At 38.7% G+C, this 18130-nt stretch overlaps 1 protein-coding gene across 5 annotated transcripts in view; it reads left to right on the plus strand.

Moving 5' to 3' along the window:
- Positions 1 to 18130, plus strand: part of CFAP299 (cilia and flagella associated protein 299) — a 379314-nt gene that overhangs the window by 130475 nt on the left and 230709 nt on the right. For all 5 annotated transcript variants that reach the window (XM_043545244.1, XM_043545245.1, XM_043545247.1 and 2 more), the window contains one exon: positions 14180 to 14270. In XM_043545244.1, coding sequence (XP_043401179.1) covers positions 14180 to 14270 — 91 coding nt within the window. The remainder of the gene's footprint in view (positions 1 to 14179; positions 14271 to 18130) is intronic.

The following is an 18130-nucleotide window of genomic DNA, read 5'->3' on the forward strand; positions in this document are numbered from 1 at the left end:
TGGCCTTGGACATGCAACAGAATGCTGCTTTGAGAATTGTCACAGGAGTGGTGAAGTGAATACTGACAGTCTGGCTCCCAGTCCTCGCATGTATCTTACCGCCATCCCTCCAAAGAGAAGCAGCAATAATGTGAGAATACGACTGTAGGATAACAAATGCAGACTTGCCCATCTACGAAGACCTCCACCCCAAGATGCCACCTTAAGTCTAGGAACTCCTTGTTAGTGGCCAAAACTCTCAAAACCTTGGGACTGTCACTAAAAGACAAGTTTCAGTAGGTGTGAGAAAAACAGTTGGGTCAAGAATTGAGACCTCATCATGGATCATACAGACTAACCACCTGGCTTCACCATGCCAGCTAAGATATGGATCACAGCGAACTTCATGTGGGCAATTGTAGTTACCTAGTACACAAATGGAAAATGAAGGACAGCCTGATACGTGAATGTGGAGAAGACACCCAAACACACCTAGTTGCAAGTTGATCTTCTCCACTGAAGAAATGGTGGCTCACATTCTGTTGTGGCTTTTTTACAATGCATTGCCAGTGCAAAGTGTCCCTAAAGCTGGTATAGATCACCCAAATAGAAGAGAACCTCCTTCGATGGCACAAAGCGGGCTCCTACACATTCCTCCCTTTGGGACAGTTGGAAGCCAACTCTAGGTCTGAAGTCTGCTCTAACTTATGCCATGGCACTGGCTTAGTGCAGAGTCAGTCCAGGATTGGGAGAGCACAAAGTGGTTTACAGCCAATTTTGAAATACCCTTCCAAGCTTTTAAGTTGTACTCTGCTGCCCAGCTGTGCTAAGGATCTGGGTTACTGTTAATGTGTCAGAAACAAAGTCTATAAATTGAAGTGCTGGATTAAATTTTTCCCTGCAAAAGGTGTGTTTCATGACGAATAAAGTATAAGCAACTTCAGAGAATCCAGTATGTGAAACTCAATATTTTGAATTGCATCTTGAAAACAACTACTGTACTATACTGTAACTATATCCAGAAATTAATATTTATGGCCCCTTGCAGTGCACAGTCAGCCTGCTGCCTACTGAAGACCCAATGCCGTGCGTGACATGTTGCAGGATTGGGGCCTGTGTTCTTAAAACTTTGTTTTCACAGTTATTCTGTTTTTAACTGAACCATAATAGTTAGCCTATCGTTAAAACTGACCACTTAGATCAAGACATCTTCATGTTATCTTTGTGCAATATCAACATCTGCCTTTCAGATTGTGAGCTCTTTGGGGTATGGGTGGGCTTGGTTGTACAGCACCTAGCACACTAGGGTCCAGGTCTGTGACTGGGGCTCTTAGGTGCTACTGCAACACAAATAAATAATAATAAAATTATTATCATTAAAAAACTTGTAACAATATTAATGCTTAGCTCGTATGTGGCCCTTTTCATCAGGAGTGTTTCTATAAAGCTAGATCTATTCCCTGATAGTTGGCATTGCTAAAAAATATGAAATTGTCCTAGGTGAAAATAACACTGTATCCCTTCACAATCTTTTCTCAACATATATCTCCCACTGGAGTCAATAGGAGTTTTGCTTGAGTAAGGACTGCTAATAGTGTTCTTTACCTTTAATCGAAAAAGTACAATATTCAGGACAAAGTCATCTCTTGATATATTGTAAACTATGTTAACCACATTAGGCAACACTCTCAAATACTTTTTTTTTAAAGTTGGCAACAGTGGTTTTTATGAACTTAGCCCTGAGCTGATAAAGGAACTTTCTTTTTTTAAAGGTTGTGAATGTTGGATAAGTGACAGGGCCATGTTGCTGGTAGCTCTCTGTTAACTGTTCGAAATAACGGTGCCAATGTTTTGTCAGGTGTGGGCTTCTCAGTGCAAGCCAAAGCTGGGATAACCATGGAAACTGTTCAAGTGAAGGGTATAAGCAACCATAATATTTTTTAAAAAATCATTTACTCCATGGAGTTTCGAATATCATGTAGTAAGTGTAGTTTTTAGAATTACTTGTTCATTTCATTAAACAATAAAATATGTGGTATTAAGGCCCTTACAAAGATATTTCCTGTACATTGGATTATGTAAGTAGCAATCAAATATTTTACAGCAGATTTCTCAACTGAATACATGCCAAAAATGTCAAAATGGCTAAGAGTTTTAAACTTTTAAAAAAAATAACTTCCTAATCCAATTACTTCTGATAAAGGATAGGTCATTTGTAACAGAGTCACATAATGTAAATGTATTTCAAATGGTACATTTAGCAAAATAGAAATATACTGTATATGCATACCGTTCTTCTACACATTCCTACGTGCAGAACCACACACCATGAGCAGAATCTTGCAGGTAGGAGTTCAGTCGGGGGTGGGGTTGCAGTGGGCTTTAATGGGGATAGGATTCAGCTCCAAAAATTTCAGACAGTGACTAGCAAATATTGGGCCCATTTCTTCCATCATAAAGATGGGTATTACTATTACTCCTTACTGTAAACTTAAAGCTATGTCTTGAGAGCCTGATTGAAATCATTGAGCCTTTTCATTCATTTTGGTGGGTTTAGGATCAAGACCTGGATGCCCCAATAAACAAGATACTGAAAGGGGACATTTCAGTACACTTTGAATGCTGGTTTTGTTTCTTATCTGCAAATAGCATAGCTCTCGCAGTCCATGCAGTCCTTCTCAGCATGACAGTATGCACTTTGCTGATGTCTTCACAATAGCTTTGAAAGACCTGGGGAATGCGGTCTTTCGAGGGAGAAAAGTACTCTCCCTCCTCCCCCCAGCATTTTTTTGAGTTAAAAGAATATTAAATAAAACCTTTTTAAGAATACTCTATACAGAGAAAATATATTTAAAAAAGACTGATTTTAGGCTCCAGTCCATTCCATAGTGGCTTATTGTGACATACTAGAGTGGATGATACAGCAGAAGTCCTGTATTTGACAAATCTGAAACAAAGAAGGTGTTGGAAACTAGAAATCCCCTTCAGTCTGCCCCTCACAATGCTTATTTGAGAAAAAAGCACTTTTCTTTCAAATGCAGCAGTAATATTTTTTACATAATGGTCCAACTCTGCCTCTGGATATACGCGTAGATTTCGTGAGGGTCTCGTATGCATATCTGGGCTCCAGTCTTGCCCTCCATAATCTAATTTCAGTGGGAGTTTTGCTTGAGTATGGAGGGCAGGATTGGGTCTCCGAGGAAAGGATTTGCCCAATATTTCCAGGACATTAACATTTTCCCTCCTTTTCATCATTCTGTTTAATTCACTAGACCTGATTAATTTAGATGAGAGATTCTTAACCTCAATGTTTTATCAACTAACGTACTCACAATGTAATCACAAGGCATCGTGTCAACTTAATGTCATGGTCTATTGTTACAGCATCATGACAAAAAATAGCACAAATGCAGTGGTGTCCAGTCATGGCACCAGGATTATTTCCTGTGTCTCTGCCCACCAACATACCTTCTCCCTTTTCTCCCCACCTCAACCCGTCCACTTGTGGCTGGTCAGATGGAGGAGACTTTCTTCTTTTTCCCCTTTTTCTGGGTGCTGGGATGGTTAGTGGCAGTTCCGGTCTAAGTTTCAGCAGCACCATGCATGTTTCACATGTGTCAGGCAAACTTAGACGCTTTCTTCTGCCAGAGACCAGGTATAGCATGAGCAGTACTGCTCAAACTCATACATTTCAAGAACCACTTGGAGATTCTGACTGAGCTACATGTGGCTGCGGAGCCACACGCGAAATAGCACTATGGATAATAATTTGCTGTGGAGATAAGCAGCATTTTGTGGAGCTGCAGAAGATGTTACACTTCACTGAGAAATAGATTTTTTCAAACTCACAATTCAAATAATGGAACACGAACCAGAGGATCACTCCTTTTTGTATGGCCGCCTTTATCATAGGACCTGAGCATCTCACAATCTTTTAAATCTATTTATCCTCCTTATACCACCCCTTTTGAGCTCGTGAAGTACTATTACTATTTTAAAGTTAGGGATCTGAAGCAGAAGAGACTAAGGTCCAGCTCCGCAAAGGTATTTAGGCTCCTAACTTCCATTGATTTGCCTAAGGTCACAAACACAATCTGCAGCAGAGAAGGGAGTTAAAGTCAAGTCTGCCAACTCCCAGGCTAGTACCCTAACCACTGGACTGCACTTCCTCTGTAGGATAGTGCACTTTGTGTACAATCAGTGCTGAAGTCGTGATTCAACCTTTGAACTCACCATTTGAAATGCTCAGTGTTAGGAGGTTTAAACTTTCAATATTTTAAAATAAAAATTAGACAAAGTAAGCGAACATTTTATTGGGCCAACCTCTGTGGGTGGAAGGGATGAGCTTTCAAGCTTCACAGACCTCTTCTTCCGGTCTGTGATTAGGATGGGGGAGAATTACAGATAAAAATACAGTTCCAAACGTATGCATGCGAGTGTGTTAGTTATGGGGCAGGTGTTTGTAAATAAGTCACAACTGCTTTCTAACATCTTATATGAGAATGGGCACACTAGCCAGACTTTCTGCTGAGTTGGAAGATATTGTCTACTTTTAAAAACAACAGTGGGACCGTTAGATGCTCTTCTGATTATCTCAATTTGATAAAAAAATATTCTCTAGGTCCACAGGCTTTCTAAAACCGAAATTGAGTTGCTCCATTTCCAACTGTGACTCTACTGCTGTTTTTTAAAAAAAACCACATGGTGTAAGAGGTAAGAAAATCAAGTAAATGAAACCCAAGGGAACGATAACAAAATGAAAAAGGCAACTTGGCCCAATCAAAATAAGAATCAAGGAATACTAACCTAGTTCAAAAAGAACTCTTTCTTCTTTTTATATATAAACATCCCAGTAGTTGAAGACTGAATGAGCACCCATCAGGAGGTACAGGAAAAGACTTCTAAACTGGAAACCTGAAAAGATTTGGGTTTATCTCCCCCCCACCCCCCCAAATAAGGATGAAAAAGAAGTATAGACACAGTCTTACACTAAGAGTGAGTTTGCATGAGAAAAGATGGTATCATAATAGCAACATGAAGTATTGTCAAACAAGAAATGTATTTATGGAAATAAAGACAACCCCCCCAAATTTGTTGTTAACATCTCTGAATGTCAGCACCTTGAGTCTCAGGAAGAGCCACCTCCTAAACTCAGGGAATTTCCTGTCTTCACAGACCATCGGCCCTGAATGCAGCTCTTACTTTCCTGTCTTCTAATGTACATTGTGCCAGCTAAAGGGGATGGATGGTTAAAAGAAAACGAAAATAGAAAGGGAAAAATTTGCTGACCAGAAGAAAGGAGAGGAAGGAAAAGGCAGGACTTCTGCCCCCCATAGGGTTCTACTTTCCCAATTCAGCTCCTGCTGAAAAGTATGCCTGTAATTTTCTCAGAGCTGCATTATTTAATTTAAGCACTGTCCACAGTGAAGGGCTTTGCAGCGGGGATGCTAATACTACTAATGCTTTCCCCTCTCTCATTTCTGTTTGCACAGGAAAAACCTTTCATATGTGTTCATGATAGAAGAAGAAATAAACAGGGCAATGTTAATTCAAGAACTATAGTTGAAGAGCATTTGCTAGAAGGTTGCTAAAAAGTATAATTTTATAAGCCATTCAACCAAAGTATGGTATAAACCACAGGGGTCCTATAGCACAGCTTGGTTAAATAATTTATATCACAGTTCATCGCTTTCTCCGTGCTGTTCAAGGAAACAATATTATTCAAGTTGAGAGGAAGGTTGGTCTTGTGTTTAAGGCAGTGAGCTAGAACTGAAGAGGTTGGAGTTCGATTCCTGACTCTGCCCCTGTAATAGAAATAATCATACTTAGAACTCCGCTTACATGAACTGTGTTTAAATGTAGTTCTGGAGTGACTATGGGCAGGCTTTAAATGCCTTGAAAATTGAAGGAAGACTAAATATAGTCATGGCAAGATTATATCTCTCCTTGCACAGGTGCACAAGGAGGAATGAAAGGGCGCAAGGGGAGAATTGGGGTCAGGCACAATAAGGTTGATCTGGTACCTCTGCAGTCAATGGGAACCTTTATGTTGATTTCAGTGGGTACTGAATCAGGCCAAGTGTGAAGAAACCTAATCAAACCACATTATCTCCTGACAGACTTTCCTGAAAGTGTTGTCAGTTCTTTATCCTTCCTTTGCAACACAGGGATCAATATCTGTGAAGATGTTTTTTTTAAAAAGCAAACAAACAATGCTGTATTTAGCTAAAAAACAAATTGCCACTCATTTGACACTTAGCCATGTGCGCACTTGGTAATTACCTTCAGAGCTTGCCTTTCACAATGGTAATGCCGGCTCATAAAAAGTGGCTGCATTGTAAAACCCCCTTCAACAAGTATATTGAGGCATGAAATGAATGGCAGGAGTGGTTTGAAGTGGTGAGTGATAAGCACATTGCATGTTAGGGTTATTGTGTGATGCTATAATTACACACCTAACTTGCAGGCTAATAATTAAACACAATTTTTGATTTTTAGATTATTGATGTTGCTTTTACCCTATTTTTCAAGGGCAGCGGTAAACTGCATGATTCCGTGCAGTGAAGTATTTACACACAGGTATACAAATTTGTTACCCTGCAACTTTTTAAGGAACTTACTCCAGCTTTTTGAAGAAATATTTTTTTGGGGGGGGTATTTATTTAAACAAGGTTTTTCAGGTCACCGAGTGTTAAATAAACCTAGTTAAATAGGAGCAGTGCACCGTGGGGGCTGCAGAATTCCTCACCACAAGCTCTTTTCCCTTCCTTCATCCCTCTCATCCTTGGGAACTTGCTTGTGTAGCCCAGCAGGAAGATGGCACAAACATTTATGTAGCCTTGCTGAATTCCAAGCTAGTCACATGCTAAATCTTCAGCCTGTTTATGTGCGAGGGAGTTTTTTCAGAGTGGAATGTGTTTGATCTTTTCTCTGAAACAATAGTAACACAACTCTAAGAATGTAAAAGTTGCTATGCCAGGGGAAAAAAAACCTACTTAGTCCTGTCTTTAGCAGTGGCTAATACCAAATGACTCTAAAGAGTGTGCAAAATAATCATAATGCATGCAAGGCCTTATCTACATTAGAAAATTGCACCATTTTAACTTAACCCAATTTCTAAACCAATTTAATTAAATCAGTGCAACCCCCAGCTTGGGCACCCTTAATTTGGTCTATGTGACTGGCTTATTTTGTTTAGCTCAAACCAAGTAAATGAGTAGAGGTATTTGGGTCAATGGTGTTCTGCGTAAGATTACATGCAGGAATTTGGTGCAGGTTTCAGAGTAACAGCCGTGTTAGTCTGTATTCGCAAAAAGAAAAGGAGTGGCACCTTAGAGACTAACCAATTTATTTGAGTATAAGCTTTCGTGAGCTACAGCTCACTTCATCGGATGCATACTGTGGAAAGTGTAGAAGATCTTTTTATACACACAAAGCATGAAAAAATGGGTGTTTACCACTACAAAAGGTTTTCTCTCCCCCCACCCCACTCTCCTGCTGGTAATAGCTTATCTAAAGTGATCACTCTCCTTACGATGTGTATGATAATCAAGTTGGGCCATTTCCAGCACAAATCCAGGTTTTTCCCCCCTGCCCCCCACAACCCCACTCTCCTGTTGGTAATAGCTTATCTAAAGTGATCACTCTCCTTACAATGTGTATGATAATCAAGGTGGGCCATTTTCAGCACAAATCCAGGGTTGTGCTGGAAATGGCCCACCTTGATTATCATACACATTGTAAGGAGAGTGATCACTTTAGATAAGCTATTACCAACAGGAGAGTGGGGTTGTGTGTCGGGGGGTTGGGGGGGAGGAGAAAACCTGGATTTGTGCTGGAAATGGCCCAACTTGATTATCATGCACATGGTAAGGAGAGTGATCACTTTAGATAAGCTATTACCAGCAGGAGAGTGGGGTGGGGGGAGAGAAAACCTTTTGTAGTGGTAAACACCCATTTTTTCATGCTTTGTGCATATAAAAAGATCTTCTATACTTTCCACAGTATGCATCCGATGAAGTGAGCTATAGCTCACGAAAGCTTATGCTCAAATAAATTGGTTAGTCTCTAAGGAATTTGGTGCAGTATTTCTATATGCTTATAGGTCCATGAATAGTTATTTTACAGTTTTTGCATTGGTGTGGGTACTATGAGATTGTTATTCAGAGTAAAGTGACACAGATTATTAATTTATTTAAAAAAAATGTATCCATTGATTTGAAGTAGGCTTTACAGTCGGATGGGTTCTAGTCACTGTGGATATGCTAGTCTACCCAAGGACCCTCTTCTTAGAGTGAATCTCTCCTCTTCTTGGCATGAACACTGAGACTGAACCTTAGTAACTTATTGTAACTTTACACTTATGTAACTTACGTAACTTACAACTTTTATTGCTCATATTATGACACAGTGGCCTTGATAGCCCAGATGGATATCGACTGACAATGACACTCCCTTGTAATAACATTTTAAGATGGCAAATTCCCCCAATGCAGCCTTTTCCTACCAGATTTCCTAGTAGCAGTCCTGCTAAAACTTTGCTGCTCAGTGTCTGGAAGCTGCTTCTATTTTATTAAGGTGCAGATTAGTATGGGCTGCCCCGTTCCTCATGGATGCTGATGTCTGTTTGATCCAGCACAGGCCTTGTACACTGCAAAGCCAGGGCTCTATTTGGCAGTAACATATTGTTCCTACTGCCTGGAGCTCAGTCCAAAAGCAAATGCAGGATTCTAGAAACAGCGTACTTTCTGCCTGAAGTGAGAACCATTGCAGTCCTAAGCATAAGGCTAAGCTGCAATATGTAACAACAGCAGTAACAAAATCAGACATCACTTTATACAAATAATGCATTCTGTAATATTCATACTCGTAAGTTAACCATGCTTCAGTGTCAGTAAAAGATGTGGCAAACATATCAGTGTCATATCAGCACTCAGCTGACAGTGTGACAAACACATGGATATTTCATGCAGAATTGTTATATACACACAGTCAAATAGATGCTACTTGTTTCCCTTATTTGCCAATAGGTATATGGATACCCAAATCTGACTTTCCCAAAGTTCATTGGGATATTTGATTGACTAAGCTGGGTGACCTTTACAGATTTGGCTCCAAATGAGTGTTTGGCACATTCCGAGATATAGGAGAAGTGTAATTTCAGTTTAAAGTCATTGTTTACCTTTTCTCTTGTGTTACTGGAATTAATTAGCTAATACCAAGCACTCCTCCGAAGGGTCTTAGGTCTGTCTAATCTGGACTGTGATGTGTTACATTTCTCGTATTTTCTTTGCCCACGTTGTAATTGTTGATTTTATTTCTTGTGGATCTTATTCTCTGGGTAAAGATAAATGTGGGGGAATAAGGTGGGGGTTCTACTGTAGACCACCAAAGCAGGAGAAGGTGATGCTCGAGCCATTTCTAGAGAAATAACAGAAATATCCAAAACACAAGACCTGGTAGTAATGAGAGGCTTAATACCCTGATATCTGTTGGAAAAGTCATATGGCAAAACACAAAATGTCCAATAAGTTCTTCAAATGTGTTGGGAACAACAACTTGTTTCAGAAGGTGGAGGAAGTAACCAGGAGGGCAGACATTTTAGACTTGATTCTGACTAATAGGGAGGAATTGGTTGTGGATCTGAAGGTGGAAGGCAACTTGGATGAAAGTTATCATGAAATTTTAGTCTTCATGATTCTCAGAAAAGGAAGGAGCGAGAATGGCAATAAGGACAGTAGATTTTAACAAACTCCTAGAACTCGTGACTAAGGTCCCATGGTTAGAAAATCCTAAGGGAAAAAGGAGTTCAGGACAGCTGGCAGTTTCTCAAAGAGACAATATTAAAGGCACTACAGCAAATTATCCTGATGTGGAAGTAAGACAGTAAGAGTAATAATAGTATAGTAATAGTAAGAGGCCAGCATGGCTACATTAGGAACTCTTTAATTACTTGAAAATCAAAAAGGTATCCTACAAAAAGTGGGAACATGGATAAATTGCTAAGGATGAATAAGATGGTAAGGATGAAAAAGAATAGCACAAGCATGTAGGGACAAAATCAGAAAGGCTAAGGAACGTAATGAGTTATACCTAGCAAGGGACATAAAAAGCAATAAGAAGATGCAGTAAAAGGAAGGGGAAGAAAAGCGTAGGTCCATTACTTAGCAGGGAATGAGAGCTAATAATGGACGACGCCAAGAAGGCTGAGGTGTTTAATGCCTATCTTGCTTCAGTTTTCACTTAAAAAAATAATTGTGATCAGATGCTATACACAATTAATATCAACAACAAGCAGGAAGGAACACAAACCAGAATGAAGAAAGAACAGGTTAAAGAATGTTCAGACAAGTTAGATGTTTTGTCAGGGCCTGACAAAATTCACCCTAGGGTACACAAGGAATTAGCTAAGCTCAGAACATGAGTGATTTTCTTTGAGAACTCATGGAGGATAAGTGAGGTCCCAGAAAACTGGAGAAGGGCAAATATAGTATCTGTCTTTAAAAAGGGGAACAAAGAGGACCTGGGAAATTATAGACCAGTCAGCCTAACTTTGATAGCTGGAAAGATATTGGAATGAATTATTAAACAATCATTCTGTAAGCACCTAGAGTATAACGGTGATAAGTAATAGCCAACATGGATTTGACAGGAACAAATCTTGCAGAGCAAACCTAATTTCCTTCTTTGACAGGTTTACTGTAGTAGATAGGGGCAAAGCTGTAGACTTTTTATTTTTAGTGAAGCTTTTGACACAGTCCAACATGACATTCTCATAAGCAAATTAGGGAAATGTGATCTAGATGAAACTACTGTAAGGTGTCTGCACAACTAGTTGAAAAACCATTCTCAGAGAGTAATCATCAATGATTCACTATTAAACGCGGAGGATATACCTAGTGGGGACCCTCGGGGTCGGTCCTGGGTCTGGTGCTATTCGATATTTTCATTAATGACTTGGATAATGGAGTGGAGAGTGTGTTTATAAGATTTGTGGTTGACAACAAGATGGAGGGATTGCCAGCACTTTGGAGGACAGGATTAGAATTCAAAATTACCTTGAGAAATTGGAGAATTGGTCTGAAATCAACAGGATGACATTCAATAAAGGCAAAGTACTACACTTAGGAAAGACACATCAAATGCAATGGGGGAATGCAATCAAATGCGATGCGGGAATAACAGGCTCGGTGGCAGTACTGCTGAAAAGGATCTGGGGGTTATAGTGGATCACAAATATGAGCCAACAATATAGTGCAGTTGCAAAAAAAAAAAAAGGCTAATATTATTCTGTGGTGTATTAACAGGAGTGTCATACATAAGACATGGGAGATAGATGTTCCACTCTGCTTGGCATTGGTGAGTCCTCAGCTGGAGTATTGTCTCCAGTTCTTGATGCCATATTTTAAGATATAGACAAACTGGAGACAGTCCAGAGGTGAGCAACAAAAATGATAAAAGGTTTAGAAATCTGACCTGTGAGGAAAGGTAAAAAAAATTGAATATGTTTAGACTTGAGAAGAGAAGACTGAGGTGAGGGGGACCTGATAAGTCTTCAAATATGTTACAGACTGTCATAAAGAGAACAGTGATCAATTGTTCTCTATGTTCATTGAAGGTAGGACAAGAAGTAATGGTCTTAATCTGCAGCAAGGATGATTTCACTTAAATATTAGGGAAAGCTTTCTAACTGTAAGGGTAGTTGGCTACTCACATAGGTTGCCAAGGGAGGTTGTGGAATCTCCATCATTAGAGGTTTTTATAAACAGGTTAGACAAACACCTCTCAAAAATGGTTTATGCATACTTGGTCCTGCTTCAGCGTAGGGGGAAGAACTAGGTGATCTCTCGAAGTCTCTTCCAGCCCTACATTTTTCTGGTTCTATGATAGTGTGGTGCTGGTTGCTGATCTTGTTAAAATTATGAATAAATGTCTTCTTTTTTTTTTTTTCCAATTGTGTAGATGGGAATATGTGTCTCCAGATAGAGTAGGCTAGGTTTTCATCGAATTCTGACCCACATGTTTGAAATTATGGGCAGTCCCAGAATATGTATGTGAAATTGCTATTTGACCACATCAGAGGTTGGGCCTATTTGAGATAATTATATTAATGATTTTGGGTGCTTAAAAGGGTGACGTAATAACTGTCTATTGGATTTATGTTCATAATGGTGGGAAGATAGTGGGGACCTGTGCATTTTGGAGGTACCTTGGTATTCTGCTTCCTACTTTTTCAAATGAGTTAGGTTTAGAAGGATTATGATAATTTGTCCTTTTTATGTAACTGTTTTTCTGATTTTTTTGCAATTTTGATTTCAGACATAGACATGGCTTGCTATATGCTAGTATGTTCTGGTGTAGAGATAATATCATACTTAGAAATAGTTATAAAAAGCTCTGAAGGTTTAATTGTTGGAAAAGTGGTTCAAATGATTTGAAATCTAAAATGTTGATCTACTGTTGATAACTTTACTTTTCTCATGGATTCTATAGAAGTGTCTGGGAAGCTAGAAATAATAACTAGATAGTACAAGGATGTTTTGATGCCCCATTTATTTTTCCTTCTTGAGTTTTCATTACACTGTTCTATTTGAAACATTGTGGAATAGGCAGTTGACACAAGAGATCCTTCCTGACATGGTACACTATGTACTTGAGTCTGAGAGATATAGTTGCTTTTGTTAAAACATTCACACTGATAATATTTTCAGTGGGAGAAAGTTGTAATATTGTCTTGTTTACAGACTTACACTGAACTAGGAGGCACTGTTTGACCTTTGGCAACCTAACAGAGAAGACTCCAATAAGCAATCACAGGTTTTAATGTTGAAAAGGGGAACAAATCTCATTAGTTCCTATATCAGTTGGGTGTGAGACCATGGACCTAAGAATCTGTTATGATTCAGACATGTTCTTCTCTTCTATAAGGCCTCATCCAAAGCAAATTTAAGTCAGTGGAAGAAATTCCATTGATTTCATGTGGATTTGGATCAGACCCATAAAAGTTGTATAACCTGTTTAAAAATAGCAATTGTTTGTTGAAGGTTTTGTCAAAGGTTCAGTGTGGGTTTCTATTTTATCTGGTGTCAGGCTCTCGTTCCTAATTATTGTCTAATTTCCGGGGTACCTCTTCAGGACTCAAAAGGCCAGTAAGTAATTTTTAGGATTTAATAACGTTTCTGCACCGTTTGTTTCATTTTTTTATGGAGCAAAAAGAGACATTGTTCCTGTTAGCATTTCAAGATTCAGAATGGGCATAATGCATGATTTTACACAACCAATTCCATGTATCCATCTGCTTCTGCTTCTGATAGCACAGAAGTAGAAAAACCAGCAGAAGCATCAAGAACCTGAATAAAATGTGCTAATGCTGTTATTCTCTCCACTTTATAAAATAACATGTTTCTGTGCCCTATAATCCTAATCCAATGCCTTTCCAGTGACTTCAGTGAGCACCAGATCAGTACCCTGTGTGATAGGTTGCTGACTGAAAGGTGAAGTATAGAGTAGTCCAAGTTTAAATTTGCACCTACAGGCTAACGACAATTGATATGCTTATGTAAGTATGGCATTAGCCACACCTTCCCTAAGTGTAACATATTTGTTTTCATTAATCCTGATGCACTAGGAATCACACAAATGAAAGTATCATAAATCAAGGTTTTCTACACAGCATACCTTGGCTAATGAAGAATTATTATTTTTTAAATGGGTATGACATATACAATTATTGTGTAAGGAATGTAAGGTACTTAGAATGGTTTAATCAAAAAATTAAGCTCTTTAGGGCACTGTCTGTTGTCTTTTTCCTTATAAAAACTCCCTGCAGCTAAAGCAGAAGAGAAAAAGGGATATTAAAATGAAAGCATTACTTAATACTTTACTTTAACTGTTTTTCCTTCTTTTCTGTACCTTTAAGAAAAGTTTTAAAATATTTTAATCGTGTCTTTGCCATGAGACTAAGCAGGCTGAGGTCTCTGTACTCAAAATCCTGAACCCTGTTTGGCAGTTTAGTGTTATACCAGTGACAGGGTCATGTAAACACCTTTGACTCTCTGGGCCCATTTATTCCATAAATATTAATACAACAGGACTGTTACTTTAATATATATCTGGACAGCACCAAGAAGAATGGGGTCCGGACCACTGATTACTACTGTAATAATAATAATAATTAATACATGTTCCCTTGTTTTTCTAGAACGTTATCAAGTGCAGGAAAAGAACTGAAGGATAATTTTCTGAAGGCATTGGCAGAAAGAGAGGAAGCCAACCGCAATGGGAAAATGGCAGTGAGTACATTTTAGATTGAAATCCTATAGTAATAAATAGTTTGAAAAATTACATTTAAAGCTACCATCTTTACCTTGTAGCACATATTGCATTTTCCATGAAAACATCTATTAGTGTAATTTATAGCAAAACTCTTTTTTTCCTCGAGTCATGCATTTAAAAGTTCTGTCTATTTGGGTGCGGTTCCCTGAGGACTGGAAAGTGACAAATGATACTGTAGGTCTGTTTTTTGACAAAATGCAGGAAAAGACAAACCAGGAATCTAGAGACAGGTACATTTAACGGTATTGGTGGAGAGCATTTTGGAAACCATACAAAAGGATGTAATAGGAGACCACCTAGAGAAGTACATTTTGATTTTGTTATCCCTGTTAATGATTTAGGCACTAATCTTGTGGCTGCTTAAGCACACATATAACATTACACCCATGTGAATGCTGCAGCTTCCTTATTGAGCGGGGCATCTCTCTGTGATGACATTACACCAGTGCTGTGGAATCTACTGCCTACTGGCCTCCAAGAGACTTTAGGATTGGTTATGACCTATAAAGCCCTATATGACATGGGACCAGCGTACCTGAAGGATTGCCTCTCAACCCGGGCCATATTGCCGCAGTTTTAGTCAGATTAAGTGCCCAAACCGGGTCTCGCTCATAAAAGAGAGGAGGTGACTGGCAGGGCATTTTCTGTAGGGGCTCCAGGACTCTGGAATATGACTCCCCCTCTGGTCCAGAAAAATTGAATTTGGTGGCCTTCCAGGCGTGCTGCAAAAGACATCTGTTTGATAGGAATTTTGGAGAAGGCTGAGGGTATGCTTCCCATAACACTGAAGAAGTAGAAAGGAGTTTTTGTAGGTGGTTGGCTGGCTGAGTTCCCGTGAAATTATTTCTCTAATACTGTTGGGATTTTATTGTATTATTAATGATGTTAAGATGCCTAGAGCCTTGGATAGGCATCTTTTTATATTTTTAAATCAAAATAAATAAATAGTCTCATTGACTCACGTAAAATGCACAGGTTTGCAGAACTGGGGCTTAACTTAGGTCATGCTTAACTTACCCATTGGAATTCTTTGACAATTCGATTGCCTTCGCAGATCAGGGAAATGATAGTCTATTTTGATTTTCCAAAAGCTCTTGATAAAATTATACATCTGAGATTAATGGTTGAGCTAAAGAGGCATGTAAGACTTGATTAGAATGTTTCCGGGAGGAACGATGAGAAATAATGGAACGAAATTGAGCAAGGGAAAATTTATGCTAGATATCACAAAAGATTTCCTAACCGTAATTTAGTTAGACTGTGGGAACTGGTGGAACCCTTTTCACTAGACTTAGATGAGATAGAGTACTCTGGAATATTGTCAGGGGAACAATCCTGTAATGTTAGAGGACAGATTGGAAAATTGAGTCGGACTTTTCTGTATCTAAATTCTATTCTACCCCTATATTTTTTTGCTGGCCCTCGTTCCCATCTCTTTCCCTTTGTAAAAGAGAAAACAAAAGTTAGAGAAGATGCCAATATATTTCCTTTTTTTCTTTTCCTCCACTCTCTCTAGCCTTATCTATAAAAATGCAAACAAATGCAATATGTAGTTACGTTGGCACTAATAAAATATTGTTCAGCAGAGAGATAAGTAGGAATTGGCAAAGTTTTGGTAACAGGAGAGACACCTCCCCCTACCCCCAAATTTGGAAGCTTGTCTAGATTCTCTAAACCTTGTGGGTCTTAGTTCAGTTTACAGGCCGTTGGAGATTTTCACCACAGCAAGGATCCTCAGACTATGGTACATGAGCGTTTATCTCACAACAATTTTTTAAGAAGACGGTGCTTAAACAAATAAAGTTTGGGATCCATTGTGCTACAGCAAATTGGACCAAACTGAGTAACAGCAGGGATGGATTTGTCACACTATCAGTTTTTGTCACAATTCATTTAGGCCTCTTGTCAGAGTTAGTATTGTAAAGTAATGAGTTATCAATAGTCACCATGTAGGAATATCTGTTAGACCTGAATACTGATACATACTATTCTATATGAATATAGTTGAGGAGAAAAAGATTCTTCATACTTGGCTTGATTCATGTTTGCTATCTTTGTTATATAGAGAGTAAGATCTGCTTGTAATGGGTCCACTTCACTTGACTATTCATGGCACAACTGGACTGATAAGACAATAAAGACTACAGTGGTTTTGCTGCTGCATATGGACTGAAATTATGCTTTTTCATCCCTCCTATATGGGACATTGAGAGTTATTTGATTCTGTGCTCACAGTGACACTAGATTCCCTCTCCTTGTGTTAAAATAATACTGCAAAAATAACATTGGCTTTATGGGAGGTTGCAATGATTTTGATCTTTCCTGACTCTGGTTGCTTTTGAAGCTGATCAGATAAATGGTAAATATATACAGTATTTTCTCTCCCCCCCGCCCCCCGTCTTTTCTCATAATTAAAGTAAAAGCATTTTTTTTTCTCCTATGCAGTTCTGGGATCCATATCTGCTTTTTTATGGCTAGCTAATTAGCCACTAGAATTTTCAGAGGAAATGTTGCCGAAAATGTGGTTCTAAAACCTATGTGAGCAAGCTTTCTCCTGAGGCTTCAAACGCCTTGTGGTTTCAGCTGGTTGAGAAGTACCATGGGAAAAGTGTTTCTTGTGGTAGTTAGGGATTTCCTACCAGAAAAGGTCCAGAAAAAGGCAACAAAAATGGTTAGCTGTGTGGCTCAATTTACATATGATGAAAGATTGGAAAAAATAGGATGATTTAGTGTGAAAAAGAGAAGAATTAAGAGGAGTACTTGTGGCACCTTAGAGACTAACCAATTTATTTGAGCATAAGCTTTACGAAAGCTTATGCTCAAATAAATTGGTTAGTCTCTAAAGTGCCACAAGTACTCCTTTTCTTTTTGCGAATACAGACTAACACGGCTGTTACTCTGAAAGAATTAAGAGATTCGTTTGAGGTACTGAATATTATAAAAGGAATTCAGTCGTTAATAATAGTTCCTACCTGTTTTCATCTGTAGTGCTTTTTCATCAAAGTTCTTTATAAAGATGGTCAATATCATCATCCCCATTTTACAGATGGGGAAACTGAGGCACAGAGCAGCATGACTTGCCTGAGATCATCTAGCAGACCAGTGTCCCCAATATCTTTTTGTCCACTGGAAGAAACATCTACCTCAAAAATGTGCTTCAGAAGTTACAGGATAAGTGCCCATCTTGGAATCTTCCTTTTATAAAAACAGTAATAAAGAGGCAGTTTTGGAAGCTCATGTGAAAGTCTTTGTTCAAAATCTAACCTATGATACAAGGAAAAGGGTCACTAGACAAAATGAATGACAGGCATAGTAAATTTAAAGCTGCAAATAAATATAGACAGCTTCTGAGAATTAATTACCACAGGAGGGTATAGACTTAAACTATAATTGGATTTGAAAAGGACTGAATAAATTCCTGACTGAACATAACATTGTAGTTAGACTTGCTAATAGTGTTGAATCTTATGTGTGTAAGCTGACTCATGTGTGGATGATCAGAAAAGAATTTTCCCTTCTGTATAGCACTGAATAATCGACTAGATAAATTATGGAGATTTTTTTTTCCGTCTTTCTCTGAAGTTTTTGGTATTGGCTGTTTCACTTAATAAACAAATGACTTGAACCAGTCTGGAAATTACTATGTGCCATTACTATGGGTGAATGGGCATGGAAGTCCGTTGCACTGATGTCTGCAATGCAATGCCAGTTTACACTGGCAGAAGTATCTGCCCCTACGTTTCTATTAAAACAATTAGTGCAGAGGTACACAATTCTTCACTGAGCTGCAAAAAATTACCCAAATGTTTTCAGACCT

This window comes from Chelonia mydas, chromosome 4, assembly GCF_015237465.2.
Source record: "Chelonia mydas isolate rCheMyd1 chromosome 4, rCheMyd1.pri.v2, whole genome shotgun sequence".
Taxonomy (NCBI): Eukaryota; Metazoa; Chordata; order Testudines; family Cheloniidae; genus Chelonia; species Chelonia mydas.